The sequence below is a fragment of the Centropristis striata genome, chromosome 1, assembly GCF_030273125.1.
Source record: "Centropristis striata isolate RG_2023a ecotype Rhode Island chromosome 1, C.striata_1.0, whole genome shotgun sequence".
NCBI lineage: Eukaryota > Metazoa > Chordata > Actinopteri > Perciformes > Serranidae > Centropristis > Centropristis striata.
The window spans coordinates 20,189,185-20,209,158 of NC_081517.1; the positions used below are offsets into that span (position 1 = coordinate 20,189,185).

Consider the following 19,974-nt stretch of genomic DNA (forward strand, 5'->3'; position numbering starts at 1 on the left):
AGTGTACACACACCGGCAGTAGCCCCCGTGGCCCTTTCAGAATTTCCCCAGGGGAAATTTTCTAGTTATTATTATTATTATTATTATAATTTAAGTGGTATTTTTTGGGTTGTCTGCCCCATTCTTATAAATGTGATAACCCAGGAATGCTTGGAGGGAATTTCTGCAAAATTTGCCACAAACAACAACCAGGACTCAAGTTTTACTGATTAGATTTTGTTTGTCAAAGATCACTGTAAACCTCACAAGGTAGGGTTTGGGCCATAACTCAAGAATTCATGCACTAATTATGACAAAATCTTCCCTAAATTTCTTCAGGATGATGAAGTGATGACAATTTATATCCAATAGATCTGTGCTCGATGTGGGCCAGTTCTCACCAGTATCACATTTGGAGTCACTCTTTGGAGTACGGTGACTTTTTCTTTAGTTTAATTTAGTTCAGTTTATTTGACAATTATTGAAATACATGTATCAACAACACTCTCATACCCCTACACTTCTCATAAAGATATTTCAACAATAAATGTATGCAGAAAAGACACAATTTACCCCACCCCCCCTTGTTGTGTTTCTGCTTCAATCAGTGCAATAAGTCAACTTCACAGTGACAGCATAAAGTTAAAAAAAAAAAAAAAAAAAATTCTGCCATTTTTAAAACACCGTAACTCACAAACCTAAGGGGAGATTGTGGCCATATTTCACATTTGGTGAGATTCTGAATTGGTGACACTAATCACATAGAGTAAATCTGCTGCCTGTTGATCATGTGAGTGAAGCATCTATCTTTCACCCAAGAATACACTTAGTACCATTCATTAAATACCTTTATAATGAATTAGTCCGGACATGCATGGATGTAAATTGCAGCTTGACTGGTAGGCGGAGGCGTACAACAGCAAGGTGGTAATTCTAGTTTCTTCTTATTGTGAATAAATCTCATAAAAAGACCAAAACAAACAAATGCAGTCTGTGTATCTAAAGCTTATTCCCCTGTGTCACAGAGCTCTATTGTTGTCCAAAAACGATTAAAAACACATTAAGGAGCCACGCTGTTTCAATTGGTGTCATTTTCCTTCATTACAATGAACATGGGCACTGGAGCCTGAAAATAACCACCAACAAAAAGATGATTTAAGTCGTTTTTAGAGATTTATTTATTTTTATGAAGCAGTGCAGTGCTGAGCATCACTGACAGGGTAGGGACGAATACGTTGCCTTCCATATCCTTTAAATTAGTTTATATCCTTGTGTTGTTTAATCTTGAAAAATGTATTATATTTTATAAACTTGTGCTCTATTTTGTATGTAAAGTTTTAAGATAAAGCACAAATATCTCAAGGTTGTGCAGCCTTTTTATCACTATATATGTAGGTTTATGTGTGTTATGGTCCTAAAAAATCAGCCATAGTCCATCATGTCCAGTTTATACTACATGAGTGTGTTTTTGTGCTTCCTCAGGCTGGACGGAGCTCAAAACGTCAGCTGTTTCTTTTCCCAGGAGGCATTGAACGTCACGTGAAAATCAAAACGTGTTCTGTAAGTGTTCAGTCACTGTTGTTCGGCAGTTCAGCCCCGCTTTATAAGAAGGTTGTGATATTCTGTGTGTCTGTGTGTGTGTCATGTTTTTCAGGTTGCTCTGGAGGTGATCGAGGAGCTGTGCTATGAGATGGGTTTACACAAACTGGAGTGCATGGAGGAATACGCCATATTTTTAGTCACTAACAGAGGTGTGTCCACAGATGTCTGCTTCTCTCTCTCACACACACACACACAAACACAGCAAACATCCTATTAGCGTACAAAGTCAGTCTTCTGGTCTCTGTCAGTGAAGCAGATCCACTCACAGATCACATATCAGGCTGTTCTCTGGTTTCTAGCTGTGGGGGAAAGTCACTCATGTTCACGAGTCCTGATTGGGATCGATGTCAACTTTTCATTTCCGATGCCAATATCACAACATGCAGTCTTCTGCCAATAACAATACAATACACACTGACTTTGTGATCTAGTTAGATGCAGTGGTGGAATGTAACTTAGTACATTTACTCATGTACAATTTTGAGGTACTTGTACTTTACAAGAGTATTTCCATCTTATGTAACTTTATACTTCTACTCCACTGCAGTGAGAGGCAAATATTGTGCTTTTTACTCCACTACATTTTGCAGACAGCTTTAGTTACTTTTCAGGTCGAGATTTAACATGAAAAATATGATCAATTTAAAATGATTATGCATGTTTATAAATTAAACCACATAAAAGTAAATTAGTTAAAATGAGCCCTACCTTGAGAAAATTCAAACACTGCTTACATAAATGCAATAATAATTCAATTATATATTTTTGGAGTTGGTCCGTTCTGCATAACGAGTACTTTTACTTTTGGTACTTTAAGTACATTTTGATGCTGATACTTTTGTACTTTTACTTCAGTAAGTTTTGTATGCATGACTTTTATTTGTAGTGGAGTAATTTCACAATTTGGTATTAATACTCTTACTTAAGTAAGGGATCTGAATACTTCTTCCACCACTGGTTAGATGTCAACGTGCTATCCGTTTGCACACTGTTTGTCTAATGTGTTTTTAAAAAACAGGATGCACAAATTGTATAAATATTACCTTAATATACCCATTAGTGAATAAATACATCGTTCAAAACATGACATCATATATTTTTTTCTAATTAATTCACAGTACACTTGTGCTTTTTCCTGCTGAAAGCTCCAACACTGATTTTGTCCCTTAAAGTGCTCACAGAGGACTCTCTAGCTTTGTTCCAAATCACACTTCTTATTACTTTTAGTTTGTACTGCGGCTCTGTGTACTGTTGCATACAATAGGGATGCACTTCATCATAATATTGCACCTTGAACTCCTTGAACTGCACCTCTTGCTCATATATATGCTGCACAGAGCACTCTGGGTCAGAATAGCCAGAAAAGCATGCAAAATGTGAATACTGCAAGTCTGCATCTGGATGGATAGGACATCCTGCTATTTTTTGGCATACTGCATGTGACATACTATGTATTGGGACATACTCAATCTTTTTCTGGCATACCAAATAGTATGGTAGTATGAGTATTGGAACGCACAGTTTGCATTCTGTCATTATTAGTTTTCTCCTCCTGTTGAATTCAATATCTCCACATGAAAACAGCTGGCAGCTGCTGGCGTTCGTGTGCTATTCAAAGCACAGCAGCTCACACAACATGTGGCTGCACAAATATTATAACGACTTTCAGGGTATTTCTCGCAGTAGTTTCTATTGGATTTTAACTGGTTTGATTGGATTGACTTTCATAATGACTAATCTTGAGGTGAATATTTATATATCGGGGTTATAAATGACATCACATGTGTGTGTGTGTGTGTGTGTGTGTGTGTGTGTGTGATCAGGTCAGAATGTGCGTCCTTTAAACAAACATGAGTACATCCTGGACGTTGCGACAGAGGCGGAGTTAGTCGACACAAACTACAGCTTCTGGTTCAGACGAGTCGTCTGGACTCAGCCGCTCAAGTTTGACAATGAGCTCTGTGTCGCTATGCAGTTTAACCAGGTACGACAGGTGATTTTTCACATACAGGTCACACTGTGTATGTTACCTACACGTGTGCACATACTGTATATGTAACCATGTTAATGTGTTTGTTCAGATTCTGCCAGACTACCGCAAAGGTCTGCTAAATGTTCTCCCACACGGAAAAGTGAGCGATCAACAGTTTCACCAGATCTCCAAACTGGCAGCTTTGCAGCACAGAGCCAAAGACATCGTCTTCATCCCCAGCATGTATGCAAACAATCAATCTTTTACATTTCTCTTATATTAACCCCTAATTTCCTAAATATTTCTTAACCAGGTGGATCTGCTCTTATCAAGCTGTGCTGGATAATGAATCCCACCTAATCATAACAGTTTATTAGCCTATATACTATATAAGTGGCACACAAGAACTGGAGTGATGCCACCAAAAGAAGCTGTAAGAGGAAGAAGAATTTCAGCAGAAGTGAAATTTGAAAAAGTGAAAATAAACGTTAAAAAAGTATACTTGATTTTCCAATATGTCTCTATTCACATTACAATTATAAAAGATATAATGATCTAATGTATAAATATAATGATCTATATTATGTAAAAAATCCTTATTAAATCATATGATAATCATGCATTTTCTTGTTCCTCAAATTTAAAACTTGAACAAACAATCTGTGGACTGTGAAAACTAGATGTTCATTTCTTTTCAAGAGTACTTTCAACCACTCGTAAAGTTGTATCTTATTGAAGGGAAGAGCAAAAATAATCTGAAATTAATTTAAAAAATCTAAATTATAAGAACAATCGCAGACGCAAACAGAACTAAGAGGACATTTGTTCATAAATTTCTTCCTGCATGAGGCCAAATATGTGGCAATACAGCCTCTAGATTCAGTGATCAAGTGATAAAATAGTCTTTCTCATTATCATATCATTGCTGCGTTCATGACCCCCAGTTCATTATATTTTTGCAGCTGAAGGTGTAGCAGAACAAACACTAATCATGAAAATAGAATAATTTAATTGTAAAAGGAACAGTAAGAAACGAGAGAGAGAACAACGGCTCAGTGAGACTTCATACAGTTTACATCCACCCAGTCCCTCAAAGATTTCAATTTCCACATCACAGCCATTAAGCCCATCTTATTTCAATAAAATCAAAACTACTGACATGCTTTTAATATGCTCCAGTAGTTCATCAGTTGCCTTTAACCTTCATATTATTGTAATTAGATTTAAACCAATTATTCTCACTCTTCTAAGTACATATTCACACTTCTTAATCCATTATTTCAGGACACATTTGACCTTCCCTGGCTCCTTATTAACACTGATCCAATTTGATTTTACCATTAAACATGACCAAGTGAAATTAGCATAAATATCACCACAAAAATCAATTTTTACTTGCAGGTTAATTATGCTAGGAAATCAAACTTAAACAGTAAATGTTTTTTCAACAACTTTAATGAATGTCGGATATATGGACGAGTTTGTGTTGTGAAATATTGATTTAATATTATTTATTTCATTATTTTTTTGTAACGTCAGCATGACATAAGCTACCGATAAGTAGGAACAGGTCACCAAAAACAAATAATAAACACACAAAAACAACACCAGATTCACAATAAAACAGACCAAAATACAAATTCAAATAATAAATTCATTCATTTTTTTTAAAAAACATTTTAAAAAATGTGACAGAGCAATAGAAAAATAGAAAGCAATTGTTGCAATTACTTTAAATTCTACACTTACCAGGCTTCACCTTCAATAAACCTTTTCTACCTTTTCAAATGTTTTTAATATGATTTATTGATATTTTAATTTATACATACATCTTTCAAAAATAAACAGTTTTTTATTAAAAATTCTAAATGGAGTAATATTCAAAGAGTCCACAGCAGAAAAATAATCATTTTGACATTTATCCTTCTATTGTTCTGTTTTATTTGTTTAAAACTTTGTAAAAAATACTATATACAGCCGAAATAAATAAATAAAATGTATCTATTGTATTGTTGTTGATTGTAAATTATATAGATATTTATTAAAATAAATAAATAAATATCTCCCTAAACAAAATATTCAGATTAAAAATAAATCTGTTAATTTTATTATTAATGTATAATGTATAGTACAGCAGTAGGGTTTTTTTCTACATTTTCTACAGAACATGCAGTCAATATTTGTAGTTTAAAGTGTCTGACACTTTATTTTTCTCAACTGTTGAATTCACCAACAACTTACTGTTGTTATCGGCCGTCTCTCTCTCCGCCCACACGGAGCCGCCAGCAGAACAGAAACAGCTCGCTGAGTAAAACCATCATCCGGAGAAATGTTGAGAATCACTGAGTGAAGCCGACTCCTGTTTATCTTCTCCTCTCCTCCAGACACGAATTATCAGAGTACATCGCCCCACCTCTGTTCAAAAAGCAGCCGCCCCAGCAGTGGGTAACGATGGTGACGCAGCACATGCAGCAAGTGCAGACCCTGAACCCTCACCAGGCCAGAGCTCAGTTCCTGGGTAAGATCTCCTAACTGTGGGCTTGGTTGAACTGGTCAGTTTTTACATATTTTCTCAACACTTGATTTGGTCAAAGGCTCCAGAACAAATGACTAACTGGACTGTGAGTTGAGTTTCTTTAATCAAGTGATGTTTCCAAAGTCAAGAGTGAACTTCTGGATGCAATCAATAATTAAGTTCATCTTCACATTAAAATGAATCTGCATTTAGAAGAAATGCTGCAAAGTTCATGTATAAATGTGCATTTTCGAGGTTGTTGTCATAATATTGGAGGTATTTGTGTCTTAAAGAGATGCTCCACTGATTTAGTGTTGCTCTATTATAATGTTGAGAGACAGATTATAAAAACTTAAATCAGCAGAGGAATTCTCCACTTTTATGCAGTATTCACACCAAAATGCCCGTTTGTAGTGTTTTAAGGCAGCCAGTGGCCCTGCATTGAAAAGCTGAAACAGAATCAACTTTTGGAGAAATGCAACCAAAGGTCATGCTGCAGTGGCTATTCATATATCCTGCGATCAGACCTTTTAAAGTTCACAACATGACATCACATAACTGCGCAGTTTAAGTGACAGTCCCACAGTGCTGCATAACCCCGTGTGGATCTCAACACCTGATTTGGTGTGAATGCAGCCTTATTTTGCACAGTTTTTCCCAGTAGCCACTTGCAGTACTGCAACGAACAATTCCCCTGCAGCCCAAAAAGCTCTTTTTCCCACAGAAAACATTTATAAAAAAGACGCCTGTAAAACTGCTTATAGGTCTTCTCAAACTGCAAACAAGGCCATTAATGACTCTATTATGAATTGTAATCCATGGAGGTTTTGTATTTGTAAAACGTCTCCACGAGTTGAGAAAAGTGACTGAAAAATCTTCTTGACGTCGTCTTGACCTATTTCAGGAGATGAGCCCATATAACTGCCACCCTCTTGTCGTTTTCACAACCTGGGAGGTGGAAATTATCTGAAAGCTCTGAGTTCATGAGTTGTGCCGTGTAAGCTGACGTCAAAAAATGGTGGAGGCCATGGGTGTTAGTTTTGCCGTAAATGGTTAGTTATTTTAATCATGTAGTTTTCCAGATATGTTTTCATTGTTTAGCAACACTTTCCTCATGACGTAACCTTTTGAACACCAGTACACAGTGGGCTGTATAACACAGAGTAAACCCGAAGGCTAGGAAAAAAATTGGCATATGCACCAGGCAAGTAATTCGTATTGGACTGAATAGGCGCCATATTTGTATTCAGTTTCCAGATCGTATAATACATCTGTGGTCCTAACCAAAGCTGATGATATCACCAGGGTAATTCCGTCCAGTTCCTTCTCCACAGTCAGACTGCTTATGATCAAACTGGACTTGATGTGTAAAATCTCTTAAGTTCCCTTTTAATAAAGTATTTTTGTCCAGTTCATGTGATGCCTCTTCAGAGAATAAAGATGTGACCTTTTATATTCACTCACTTTAAACTATTTGTCTTTGTGCATGCAGGGCTGATCAGCGCATTCCCCATGTTCGGCTCCTCGTTCTTCTACATCCACAGCAGCAGCTCCACCTCCTTCTATGCGCCCTGCATTGTTGCTGTCAATCAACATGGCCTCCACTTCCTGCACAAAAATACACACGTAAGGAGCCACACACATTCACGACTGTCAGGCTCTCGAATGACTCATGAGCTCATCGTGACTGAAACATGAGCCCAGAAGAAGAGTCACGTCGTTTTTAGCAGATAGTTGTGTTTTAAAGTGTTTGGTCTCTGTGGCGCAGGAGCTGATGGCAATGGTCCCCCTGGTGGAGGTGCAGTCCAGCCGCACCCAGAGGCCCACTGCTGGAACGAGCTACCCGTATGTGGACCTCACCCTGGGGGACTTGAACACGCAGCGGCTCATTCAGCTGCAGCTGGAGCAGGTATGACGCAAACACAGACAAGGACACTCAGAGGCCACACATGACCGTTTTCTGATGTCTCTGTGCTCATGTCGCTGGTGTTTCTCCGCAGGGCCTGGAGTTGTGTCGAGTCATCGCCATGCAGGTGGAAAACATGATGTCCGTGCGGGAGAGGAGACTCACCCTTCCACCCAGTGAAATCACCATGTTATAACTTCAGCGTACGCACACACTTGTATGAACACACACATAAATGATATGATAATAATTGTCCTACCTCTTCTTGCCTTCAGGTGTTTTATTAATATACATGAATGTGTAAGTGTACCCTGAAGTCACGACATTATACCTGTTAACTGAACAAAGTGCATCCTGAAGACAGTGAAAAGTCAATATTAGTTAATGTTTCTTACAGGACATTTTTATAGTTGCACTTAAACAATTCAAGCTGTTTTAAAATGTACATAAACTGTTAATGTGAGGAAGCTTCAGAGGCCTTTTCATTACAAAATTTTATAACTAAATGGAACATGTTTTTTTATTTTTTTTATTGATACTGATTACTGTATAACTTGATTATAGTGTGAACAATTGTTGTATTCAACCTATATTAATGCATCAACTTTCTTTTTTGTAAAGAATATTTTATCAAAATAAAATAATCTATTTTAAAGAGAGAGATATGAGAACTTGTGCACTTTGTGAATAAAATTATTAAACAACAATATGGTATCAACACTATAATAAAGAAATAGATACAATGAATAAATAAAAATCAACAAAGTCCATAACATATTTATTTTAATGACCAGTGTCTCAGACAAGGCACTATTGATTATTATTATTATTATTTCTCAATTAATTAATTGTAAAATTACCCTGACCTGTGGGCCCACCAGACCTGTGGGCCCACCACCCGCAGACTCAGGCATAAGGGTCGGGTGCACAGAGAGTCGGGCGGCAGGCAAAGGTGGGGACCTGGGCGTGCTGACCCCCGGCTCCAGCGGCTAGCTCTGGGGACGTGGAACGTCACCTCGCTGGCGGGGAAGGAGCCCGAGCTTGTGCGGGAGGTGGATCGTTACCAACTAGAAATAGTTGGGCTCACCTCCACGCATAGCTTGGGCTCTGGAACCAAACTCCTGGAGAGAGGCTTGACTCTCTCCTTTTCCGGAGTTGCCCAGGGTGAGAGGCGCCGGGCGGGTGTGGGGATACTCACAAGCCCCCGGCTGAGTGCCGCTGTGTTGGAGTTCTCCCCGAGGAACGAGAGGGTCGCCTCCTTGCGGCTGCAAGTCGCAGGGAGAAGGTCTCTGACTGTTGTTTGTGCTTATGCACCAAACAGCAGTTCGGAGTACCCGGCCTTCTTGGAGTCTCTGGGTGGTGTCCTGGAAGGGGTACCATCTGGGGACTCCATTGTTCTTCTGGGAGACTTCAACGCTCACGTGGGTAAAGATGATGGTACCTGGAGGGGGTGATTGGGAGGAACGGCCTGCCCGATCTAAACCCGAGTGGTGTTCTGTTATTGGACTTCTGTGCTAGTCACGGATTGTCCATAACGAACACCATGTTCGAACATAGAGTTGTTCATAAGTGTACCTGGTACCAGAGCACTCTAGGCCAAAGATCGATGATCGATTTTATTATCGTATCGTCTGATCTGCGGCCGCATGTTTTGGACACTCGGGTGAAGAGAGGAGCAGAGCTGTCAACTGATCACCACCTGGTGGTGAGTTGGATCAGGTGGCGGGGGAGGATGCTAGACAGACCTGGCAAACCCAAACGCGTAGTGAGGGTGAACTGGGAACGTCTGGCAGAGGCCCCTGTCTGCAGGGTCTTCAACTCACGCCTCCGGAAGAATTTCTCCAACATCCCGGGTGAGGCTGGGGACATGGAGTCCGAATGGGCCATGTTCAAAGCCTCAATTGTTGACGCGGCTGGTAGGAGCTGTGGCCTGAAGGCCGTCGGTGCCTGTCGTGGCGGCAACCCAAGAACCCGCTGGTGGACACCAGCGGTGAGGGAGGCCGTCAAGCTGAAGAAGGAGGCCTTTCGGTCTTGGCTGGCCGAGGGGTCTCTGGAATCAGCAGACAGGTACCGTTCGGCCAGAAGGGCTGCAGCTGCGGGAGTCGCTGAAGCAAAAACTCGGGTATGGGAGGAATTCGGGGAGGCCATGGAGGAGGACTTCCGGTCGGCCTCAAAGAGGTTCTGGAAAACCGTCAGGCGACTCAGGAAGGGAAAGCAGGGCTTGGCCCAAGCCGTGTTCAGCGGGGGAGGAGACCTGCTGACCCGACCTGGGGATGTCCTTACACGGTGGAAAGAACACTTTGAGGAACTCCTTAATCCAGCCAAAATGTCCTCCGTAGAGGAGGCAGAGTCTGAAGACTCAGGGGAAGACTCATCAATATCCCTGGCGGAGGTCACCGAGGTAGTTAAAAAGCTGCCCGGCGGCAAGGCGCCAGGGTTGGATGAGATTCGCCCTGAGATGCTGAAGGCTCTGGACATTGTTGGGTTGTCATGGTTGACACACCTCTTCAGTGTCGCGTGGAGGTCTGGGACAGTGCCTGTGGATTGGCAGACCGAGGTGGTGGTTCCCATTTTCAAAAAGGGGGACCGGAGGGTGTGTTCCAATTACCGTGGAATTACACTTCTCAGCCTCCCCGGGAAAGTCTACTCCAGGGTGCTGGAAAGGAGGCTCCGGCCGATTGTCAAACCGCAGATTCAGGAGGAACAATGCGCCCTTCGTCTTGGCCGTGGAACAGCGGACCAGCTCTTTACCCTTGCGAGACTTCTGGAGGGGGCATGGTAGTTTGCCCATCCAGTCTACATGTGTTTTGTGGATTTGGAGAAGGCTTATGACCGTGTCCCTCGGGGAGTCTTGTGGGGGGTACTGCGGGAGTATGGGGTACCGGGCTCGTTGCTACGAACTATCCTACCCTATATAACCAAAGTGAGAGCAGTGTCCGCATACTCGGCACAACGTCAAACACGTTCCCGGTGGGTGTTGGCCTCCGCCAGGGTTGCCCCTTGTCTCCGATTCTGTTCGTGGTCTTCATGGACAGGATCTCAAGGCGCAGCCGGGGGGAGGAAGGGATCCGGTTTGGTGACCTCAGAATTGCATCTCTGCTTTTTGCAGATGATGTGGTTCTTTTGGCTTCATCAAGCCGAGACCTCCAGCACTCACTGGGGCGGTTTGCAGCCGAGTGTGAAGCGGTTGGGATGAGAGTCAGCACCTCCAAGTCTGAGGCCATGGTTCTCTGCCGGAAAACGGTGGACTGCCCCCTCTGGGTGGGGAGAGAGGTACTGCCTCAAGCGAAGGAGTTCAAGTATCTCGGGGTCTTGTTCACGAGTGAGGGTAGAATGGAACGTGAGATGGACAGGCAGTTTGGTGCGGCGTCAGCAGTGATGCGGGCGTTGTACCGGACCGTTGTGGTGAAGAAGGAGCTGAGTCTGAAGGCAAAGCTGTCGATTTACCGGTCCATCTACGTTCCAACCCTCACCTATGGTCATGAGCTTTGGGTAGTGACCGAAAGAATGAGATCGCGGGTACAAGCGGCCGAAATGAGCTTCCTCCGTAGGGTGGCTGGGCTCAGCCTTAGAGATAGGGTGAGGAGCTCAGACATCCGGAGGGAGCTCGGAGTAGAGCCGCTGCTCCTTCGCGTCGAAAGGAGCCAGTTGAGGTGGTTTGGGCATCTGGTAAGGATGCCTCCCGGGCGCCTCCCGTTAGAGGTGTTCCGGGCACGTCCAACTGGTAGGAGGCCCCGGGGAAGACCCAGAACACGGTGGAGGGATTATATCTCTCACCTGGCCTGGGAACGTCTCGGGGTCCCCCAGGAGGAGCTGGACGTTGTGGCTGGGGAGAGGGGCGCCTGGAATGCCCTGCTTAGCCTGCTGCCCCCGCGACCCGGCCCCGGATAAGCGGACGAGAATGGATGGATGGATGGATGGATGGATGGATTATTTCTCAATTAATTAATTGTAAAATCAGTCAGTTGAATCAGAATTACAGTATAATACAATAATTGAATGTAATAACTGTGATATATATATATATAAAAACAATAATAATACAAATGTATAATAATGATAATAATTGAATTGATTGAATGAGTTGAAAATATTTTTTTCAGAGTTGTGGTATAATACAGTAATTGAATGTTTAAGTGTAGTATCATATAATGTTGTATTTATACACTATAAATATAATATAAACAAGCAATCAATCAGACTTTATTTGTATAGCACTTTTCATACAAGACAGATGCAAAACAAAGTGCTTTACATAAAAAAGAGAAAGTAATAATAAAAATAACGAAACATAGAAACATATATATGCATATATATATATATATATATATATATATATATATATATATATATAATAGAGTATACATGTAGTCATTAATAAAGAGCAGCAGAGTAACTTTGTGAGTAAATAAAGGTTGGTGGGACAGACAGAGAGACAGATTTAGCGGCGGGCTCCTCCTCGCGCCCTCCGGGCTCCCAAAATGGATTGATGTTTCTTCCGTTCGGGTCACGTGTCTGTCCCTCCCTGGAATAACACAACTGCGCATGCGCTGCTCCGTAGCAGGTTACACGAGTTTATTTTCAGTCGTTTTCTTGGAGACGGTGGCGTAAAACTGACCACGGATATAATGACAACAACGTCTTCCCTGAACTTCTAGGAGGTGAAGCGTCTCCGGAGCACCGAGGTTTGGAATCTAACGGTGACATGTGAAATGTTGCTGCGTGGTTTGTGGGTATTTCCAGGCGGCAACGGACAGACCAAGCCAGGCTAGGTGAGCTAGCTTAGCGCTGGCCTCTCCGCTGGCTGAGCGTGTTGGAGCGTCGACGCGGTGTTTATCACGGCTCTGCTTGTTTGTAAACATCCGGTAATACCATCTGCATATTGACTGTTTTCACACTAAAGTGCTGTTTTAATGCACGCACAGGACGGCGGAGCTACTTAGCTGCTGCTAGCTACTCTGAGACACCGCTGTGAGTGAGTGGCCCCTTAAAGCAGCGACATCCCCCATCAAAGACCCCCTTTGACTTCCAGTCTGCTCCTACACTGAAAAAAATAGCTTTTTTTGGCCCTGTAATTATTATTTCAATCATCTATATAAATTCTACAAAGAAATACGAATTCAGTGCTTTTTCTTTAAAAAAAAATTACTTAGTGATTGTTATTATGTGTCCTCAGTTTTGTATGTAAATTGAATCATTCGTTCCAAGTAATTTTCACTAAACCAGTTCATTAGCTTAATTAGTTGATATTTCCAAGTAAAATGAAATTGAGGGACATCAGTGAATCTGCAATTTACTCGTGTATTTTCATAAAAAAAATAAGTGGTTCTATCAAATAAATATTACTTAGAAACAGCCTGAGTAAAGATTACAAACACTTTCTGTGTGGAAAAACTTGCCTAGCTTTTTTAAGTAAATGTCACTCCAATTTTTTCAGTGTATTAGCCTGATTTAGGGAAAACAGGCTGAAATGCAGCGCTGATGTGTAACTGTTAGCTCAGAGCTCACGTCGCACTAACAGCAGTCATATTGTTTTGGCTGACATGGCAGCCAGCGGATACTCTGACCTGAGGGAGAAGCTGAAGTCCATGACTCCACACAGGGACGAGTACAAAAATAAATTTGTGGACGGCACGAGTAATGGAAAGGGACGAAAGCGCAAGTTCAGAGAGTCAGACGACGATGAGTATGAGCACAGCGATGACAGCGTGGAGCACCGGGAGCAGGAGGCCAGCCGGGTGAGCAGCAGCATCCTGCAGAAGAACATCTTCACCCCAGAGGAGTGCGCCTTCATCGAGGAGAAGATCGACGACGTGGTGGCCAGAGGAGAGGCTGGACTTTACAGGGAGCACACAGTGGACAGGGCGCCCCTCCGTAACAAGTACTTCTTCGGGGAGGGGTACACGTATGGATCCCAGCTGGAGAAGCGTGGACCGGGCCAGGAGAGGCTCTACCGCAAAGGAGAGGTGGATGACATCCCAAACTGGGTGCACGAGCTGGTGATCAAGCGCCTGGTGTCCACTGGGGTGGTCCCTGAAGGCTTTGTCAACAGTGCAGTCATTAATGATTACCAACCAGGTGGCTGCATTGTGTCACATGTGGATCCTCAGCACATCTTCGCACGGCCCATCGTCTCAGTGTCCTTCTTCAGTGACAGCGCACTCTGCTTCGGCTGTCGCTTCCAGTTCAAGCCGATCCGAGTATCTGAGCCAGTGTTTGTCCTGCCTGTGAGGAGAGGGAGTGTCACAGTACTCAGGTAACTATGGCTGTGGTTGCTGTCAACATGCACTGGTTGCATTGCTGTTTAGTGTGGCTGGTAAAAGCTTATCTCTCTTTCTCAGTGGTTACGCTGCTGATGAAATCACTCACTGCATCCGACCTCAAGACATCAAGGAGCGGCGTGCAGTTATCATCCTAAGAAAGTGAGTCATCATACTTTGATTGAGAAAGGAATTAACGTGTAGAATCTCGCTCTGATCCTTACTATGCTTCCTCATTTCTCTGGTTACCAGGACCAGACCAGATGCTCCTCGACTGGACTCTGACAGCCCTTTAAGCTCTTCTCCTGTAGAGAGACGCGCTCCTCTGAAAGCCAAACGCTCTCATCGCAAAGCAGACCCTGATGCTGCTCACAGGTATACAGACACACTAAAGGTTTTCATGGGATGCTGAAAAAACAGACCTGATCTAAAGTTGAAGGCTTTAGGACAGACAGTGAGTCGGTCAATCTGAAAAACAGGGCTATGGATAGTTTAGCCTGTAATTTAAAGCAACTCCACTAACATTAGAGGAAATTGCTACATTTTTATAAGATTCATTATTAGCCTTATTAAGCTTCAGAGAAACCTGGAAATAGAAACACAACACAAACACTGTCAGCAACATGATGCACAGCCACTTAACAAGCAGCTGTGGGTGAAAAAAGTAACAATGCATGCAATTTTCCCAGCAATTCACAGTTCTCCCACTCCATTTTACCCACATAAATTATGTCTTGTGATGAATATGACACATCACGATTAGACCTACATGGTCCATTTGGGTGTAAGCCCCATGTTAAATATGGAGCTCTCTCATTCATTTGTTTAAGTTTTTGTGTTAACATAGCCTAGTTGCCACTTGGAGGATTTATGCAAAACATCCCCAGGCTTGTCTGAACTTAAAAAACATTGAACTAGGCTAAACTCTTGCAAAAATGATATGAAACTGCATCCGGCAAGGCGCTGTGTTGGCCAGTCAAGTACTGTATATGTTTCAGCCAATATTCCTGGTCCATCACTGCTGTTTACATTGAGATAAGCTGTAAAGTCCTTAGTTATATCATAATTACTGTGCAGTCTTTTGATGTCTGATAAGCCCTCAAGCTCACAGATGTGTTTCTCCAATCATACTTCCTCAATCATATTTCATCGCCTCAACAGAACCTGAAACTAACCCACCCCCACCAGTGCAGCCAGACGATATGGCCAAAGTCTTCCATCCAGATTTAGGTCATTTCATATCTCAGTAATTATATATCACAATATAGCACGTTTCTGGTAATGCAATGAATAGTCTATATCAGAAAACCACACAGTAAGGCCTATTTTTGTATACTCCATACTCCCTGTAAGCAAAATGGTTTTCTCCAGCTTCCCAGAAAAATATATGATAAAACGTTTATAGTGTTTTTACAATATATATCATCATATTGCCTAACACTACTTAGATATATTGGCATACTGATGTCAGACTCCCAGCAATGCAATGAGATCCTGCCTATACTGAATATAATTTTCTCACAGCTCAAATCAGACAATCGATCAGGTCGTGGTTATTAGAGATTAGAGACTGGATCTTGAGGACCTCTAAAGGCCCTTTACGTTAATCTGACAGCGATTGTACATGTCAGTGTCATGTCCCTGTATAAGTACCCTGCTGACTTTTATGCTAAAGTCACAGCAGCAATTTCACTACAGACACGAGTCAGAAAGAAAATGAATGAAGGCTGCAGCAGACAGAAATGATTGTCTTGTTCCACCTTCTAACATCACCATAAGAGATTAATCTTAATGATCATACTTTATGCACAAAATCAAACACTGTGTAAAAGAGCCTAGCTCAAGTGGTTAAGGAGATCAATTTTCTCAGATAAGGTCAGTCTAAAAAATGTTCCTCCTCAAAGATGAGAGCTGGGCAGAAAAAGTTTTAAAACAAATTAAGTATTGTACTATCTCAGTAACAGGGCAGCAACTGGATTGTTTTATTGATTAATCATTAATCGTTCACTAGACTTTATCATTGTTTTGTCCAACTAACATTTCAAAACCAATAATATTAAATTTGCAATAATGTAAGACAAAAAAACTAATTTTTGCATTTGAGAACCTGGAAATATCCAATTTTTTTGGTACGTTTGCTTGATTATATTGAATGATCTCATATAATATACATAAAAAATATTCAAATATTTGCAGATTCATTTTCTGTTGATTGAGTAATTGAGTGATTAATCTTTGCAGCTCTACACAGTAATAATCAGATCAAATATTCTCTTATGTTTTTCATTCATACCGCCTGGATGAATAAATTAATATCCAGTGTTTAGCATGCAGCATGTGAGCTAATGACAATTTTCAAAAAAGAGTCCCAACCTAACGTCACTTCATTCAAAGGCTTGTGCACTGTCCGACTTTATAAAACAGCCAGCAGACTGCTTCTCTATAATAACGTTCAATAATGAGACTGATGTGAGAATATATTAGTGGACTCACTGCAAGAAAGCGAGGGCGAGTGTCCCTCACGCCCACAATGATCATTAATTAAGACTTCAAAGGCAAAATAATTTAAAATCCATCAGTGGTGCTGCCTGTGGAAGAACAGACAACCCTCTTCTTTCTCAGCTATCATAACACTTTTAAGCAACTGCTCTCTCTGCTCCCTCTCATGCACCAGTAAATGTCTGAATGAAGCCAGGAGGAACATTAACTTAAAAGTCACCTATATGTGAATGACAACACGCGCATATTTGAAGAGGGCTTAAAGGTGCTGAACATAACACATTAATACAGTAGTACAGATATGGAGGAGTAATGGCATCCTAAATTAACTCATGCTCTCTGTTGTAATCCAAGCCTCTCTATGCTCTGTTGTTGTAGCCGGTCCTGCCATGCATGCATGCCAGTCCCTGCATGTGTGTTACAATTGCCACTGCTCTGCACTGTGCCCATAATAGCATTTCCAGCTACACATTCCCACAAGTGTCTTAAACCTGCATTCTTTCTAACAGCCAGCAGGAGGTGACTCCACTGGTTGTAAATTACCCTACTTTTCACTTGATTTATCACCTCAGTTAACCTTTTTCTAATGAGTTTATGTTCTCAATCACCAGTTTCAGGTCTTCTTTAATGCAGCATGATGTTCGGTTTGTAAGTTATTGTCTCATTTAGAGTAATACAGACGATAAAGCAGGGTATGCTTTAGGCTGGGGTTTCCTTTTAAGTGACAGGTCCCTACTGCAGCGCAGTGTGTTTTTGTCTTTGACCCATTCATGGTGTGTTTTCACTTCATCAGAGGCTATTGTAACATTTTGGTTGCTTAAAAATACCTTCTTCAGTTTTCCATTGGATTAAAAGACAATCTAAAGAGTCGGCGGTTGATGTTTTATTACCGATACACCATGCTAATATTTAGTCTTCATGAATCCTTTCTGCACATGCGCTGGTTGCAGGAACTCAAGACGGTGACAGCCAGAATGTGCCAAACTCGAGGCTAAAAAACAGTCCAAAGAGCAATCGGCATTGTTAGCACCATTAGCTGCAAGCCACCGGCTCGCCCACCACAATGTTGACTAAAGCCCGACTGATATGGGATTATTGAGGCAGATGCTGATTTTAGATATGGTGGCTGGCGTAGTTATTTTTTGAGCTGAAATGAAAAAAGGCCTTTTTTTCAATGTGGATACTTTCTCAAACATAAAACTATTAAATAATATTAAACACTGTTGTACTGAGAAAATAAAGAATAAATAGGAATAAAATAAAAAGCTAAATAAAAATCATTACTGTTTGCTGACTACTTTAAAAAAAATATATATATATAAAAACCCATGGCAGGCAATGTTTTCTGCATTATATATTGTGTAAAAAGTTTTCATGATGACGCATAAGGGGGAGCATAAACAAGATACCTATGTGCCACTGATAGGCCAATATCAGTCGATAATATCTGTCAACCGACATATCTGTCGGGCTCCAACGTTGACAGCCGTGTTCAGGCAATCGATGTGTTCTGAATGTGGTGTACAGAACCTTTAAGACACACCTGTGCAAAAGAGAGGTCTGTCACTGTAATTACGTTCCTTTGTGTCTCTTTTGGGACTTCCCATGTGTTAATGTGTTTATTGCAATAATGAAAGAGTTTACCATCAGTCGGCATGTGATTAACGAAGATCCAAATCTGACTTGTCGTCTCAATCTTTGTCCTCCCCCAGGCCGCGGGTTCTTGAGATGGATAAAGAGGAGAACAGACATCCGTCACACTCCCGTCACCGCCGTCACAGCATCAGCTCAGAGAACTACTGGAGACGTGGGCAAGACTCCGACAAACACCGGGAGAGTTCAGGACGCAAAGTCAAAATGAGACGCCACTGAGCCCCTCTCCATCACACACACACATACACACAGGAATATACCCGTTTTTTTTTCTGTAATTCAATATTGTAACATTCTTGGATCAGTTGTCATTTTCTGGCTCCAGTCTTAGTCTGGCACCAGGAGAACCGTCATCATGCTGTCTGCGTCTTGACCCGAGTCTGGATCAGTTTATTTGTTTCTGGCAGACGAAGCTCTGCTAAACAGTACAGAACCTCGAGTTTCTTCCTACAATTAGGCTCTGTTGTTAAATGACCGTTAACTGAACATTTCTTGTGTCTATGTCCATAGATACTTCAAAATGGCATGTATTTTTTGTAATCAAGATGTACAGACCGCAAGAGCTAAAAGAAAGATGTATGTATGGACTTGTACAAAGGCTGAGCTGTAATCTAACTTGTTATAATGTACAATACGTTTGTATAGTCTTTGATTGGGGGAACTTTTATGCAGAAAGAAACATGTTTTTTTTGCACCTACATTTCTGATCCTCACCTTTTTACTGTGCCATCCCAGACCTTTGTTCTCCTCGGCCTCCCTGTCACAGTTTAAGTTGAAACGGCTGGCAGATGTGCAGCCGTGCTTTGTGTTAGGATTTGATTCAGCTGTATGGCTCATCCTGGTGAAAGTCACAATACGTTGCATCAACAAAACTGATGATTTATGGAGTGATTTGAAACTCTGGCCTTGTTTTGCACTCCTGTTTTCGGTTCAAAGTTGCTTTACCTTATATAGTGACAGAACCCATGTTTTTGCTGTTCTGTATTAAATCAAAGTTTTCCCTCATTTAAACTGGGTGATAGTTGGGTCAGACAGAACAAAACCAACCCTATTATGTCTTGTTTAACTTGTGTCTAAACACGCGGCCGAGAAGAAACTCAATTTCCAGATGTATTTGTCCTTGTGATTTGCTGTGTAAACACAGATAAATTTGTTTCTTGCTCCCAGTCAGCCACATTTGGCAGAGGTACTTATTAGTTCACTGCTAGGTTAGTCTGGAGTTACACATGAATAAAAATAGCCTCGCTTCAGAGGAGAAATTACTTTCTAAAAGCAGGCTGAGTTGTGTTCATGGATTTATGAAGCTCTCGTAGAGTTCTGAACTCCAACAAGCAGGCAAAAGTTAAATATTGGATCTCTTCAAACAGAATGGGACACTAACTTTGTGGACATGGTGGCACAGGAGAGGGTTTCACTGGACACATTTTGGGCTGACTGAAATAAAGCTGAAATTGTTTCCACAGAGTTTGTGTGCCATTCATTAACCCTCTGTTATATAAATGATTATCTAGATATGATAAAAGGGATGTATAAATGTGTTTTTCACAAGCTAAAATTGCTTAAATAATAGGAAATGAAAAAAAATCAA

General features: G+C 41.5%; 2 protein-coding genes across 2 annotated transcripts in view; both read left to right on the plus strand.

Annotated features, from left to right (window-relative positions):
- The window catches only part of myo15ab (myosin XVAb), a 70,657-nt gene extending 62,022 nt beyond the window's left edge, over window positions 1–8,635 (plus strand). Inside the window, exons 67-74 of the mRNA XM_059334140.1 lie at window positions 1,462–1,539; window positions 1,634–1,730; window positions 3,405–3,565; window positions 3,663–3,796; window positions 5,938–6,071; window positions 7,561–7,694; window positions 7,837–7,977; window positions 8,069–8,635. Coding sequence (XP_059190123.1) covers window positions 1,462–1,539; window positions 1,634–1,730; window positions 3,405–3,565; window positions 3,663–3,796; window positions 5,938–6,071; window positions 7,561–7,694; window positions 7,837–7,977; window positions 8,069–8,170 — 981 coding nt within the window. The 3' untranslated portion in view covers window positions 8,171–8,635. The remainder of the gene's footprint in view (window positions 1–1,461; window positions 1,540–1,633; window positions 1,731–3,404; window positions 3,566–3,662; window positions 3,797–5,937; window positions 6,072–7,560; window positions 7,695–7,836; window positions 7,978–8,068) is intronic.
- Window positions 8,636–12,528: 3,893 nt separating this feature from the next.
- On the plus strand, window positions 12,529–19,300 carry alkbh5 (alkB homolog 5, RNA demethylase). Its single transcript, XM_059334160.1, has 4 exons — window positions 12,529–14,230; window positions 14,316–14,396; window positions 14,487–14,609; window positions 18,446–19,300. The coding sequence occupies exons 1-4, from the start codon at window positions 13,518–13,520 to the stop codon at window positions 18,603–18,605; spliced, it is 1,077 nt and encodes a 358-aa protein (XP_059190143.1). The 5' UTR covers window positions 12,529–13,517; the 3' UTR covers window positions 18,606–19,300.
- The last annotated feature ends 674 nt before the right edge of the window (window positions 19,301–19,974 follow it).

Coding starts and splice junctions, on each gene's coding strand:
- alkbh5 (XM_059334160.1), top strand. CDS start 13,518: ATGGCAGCCAGCGGATACTCTGACCTGAGGGAGAAGCTGAAGTCCATG. Junction 14,231..14,315: donor GGGAGTGTCACAGTACTCAG/GTAACTATGGCT, acceptor TCTCTTTCTCAG/TGGTTACGCTGCTGATGAAA. Junction 14,397..14,486: donor GCAGTTATCATCCTAAGAAA/GTGAGTCATCAT, acceptor TCTGGTTACCAG/GACCAGACCAGATGCTCCTC.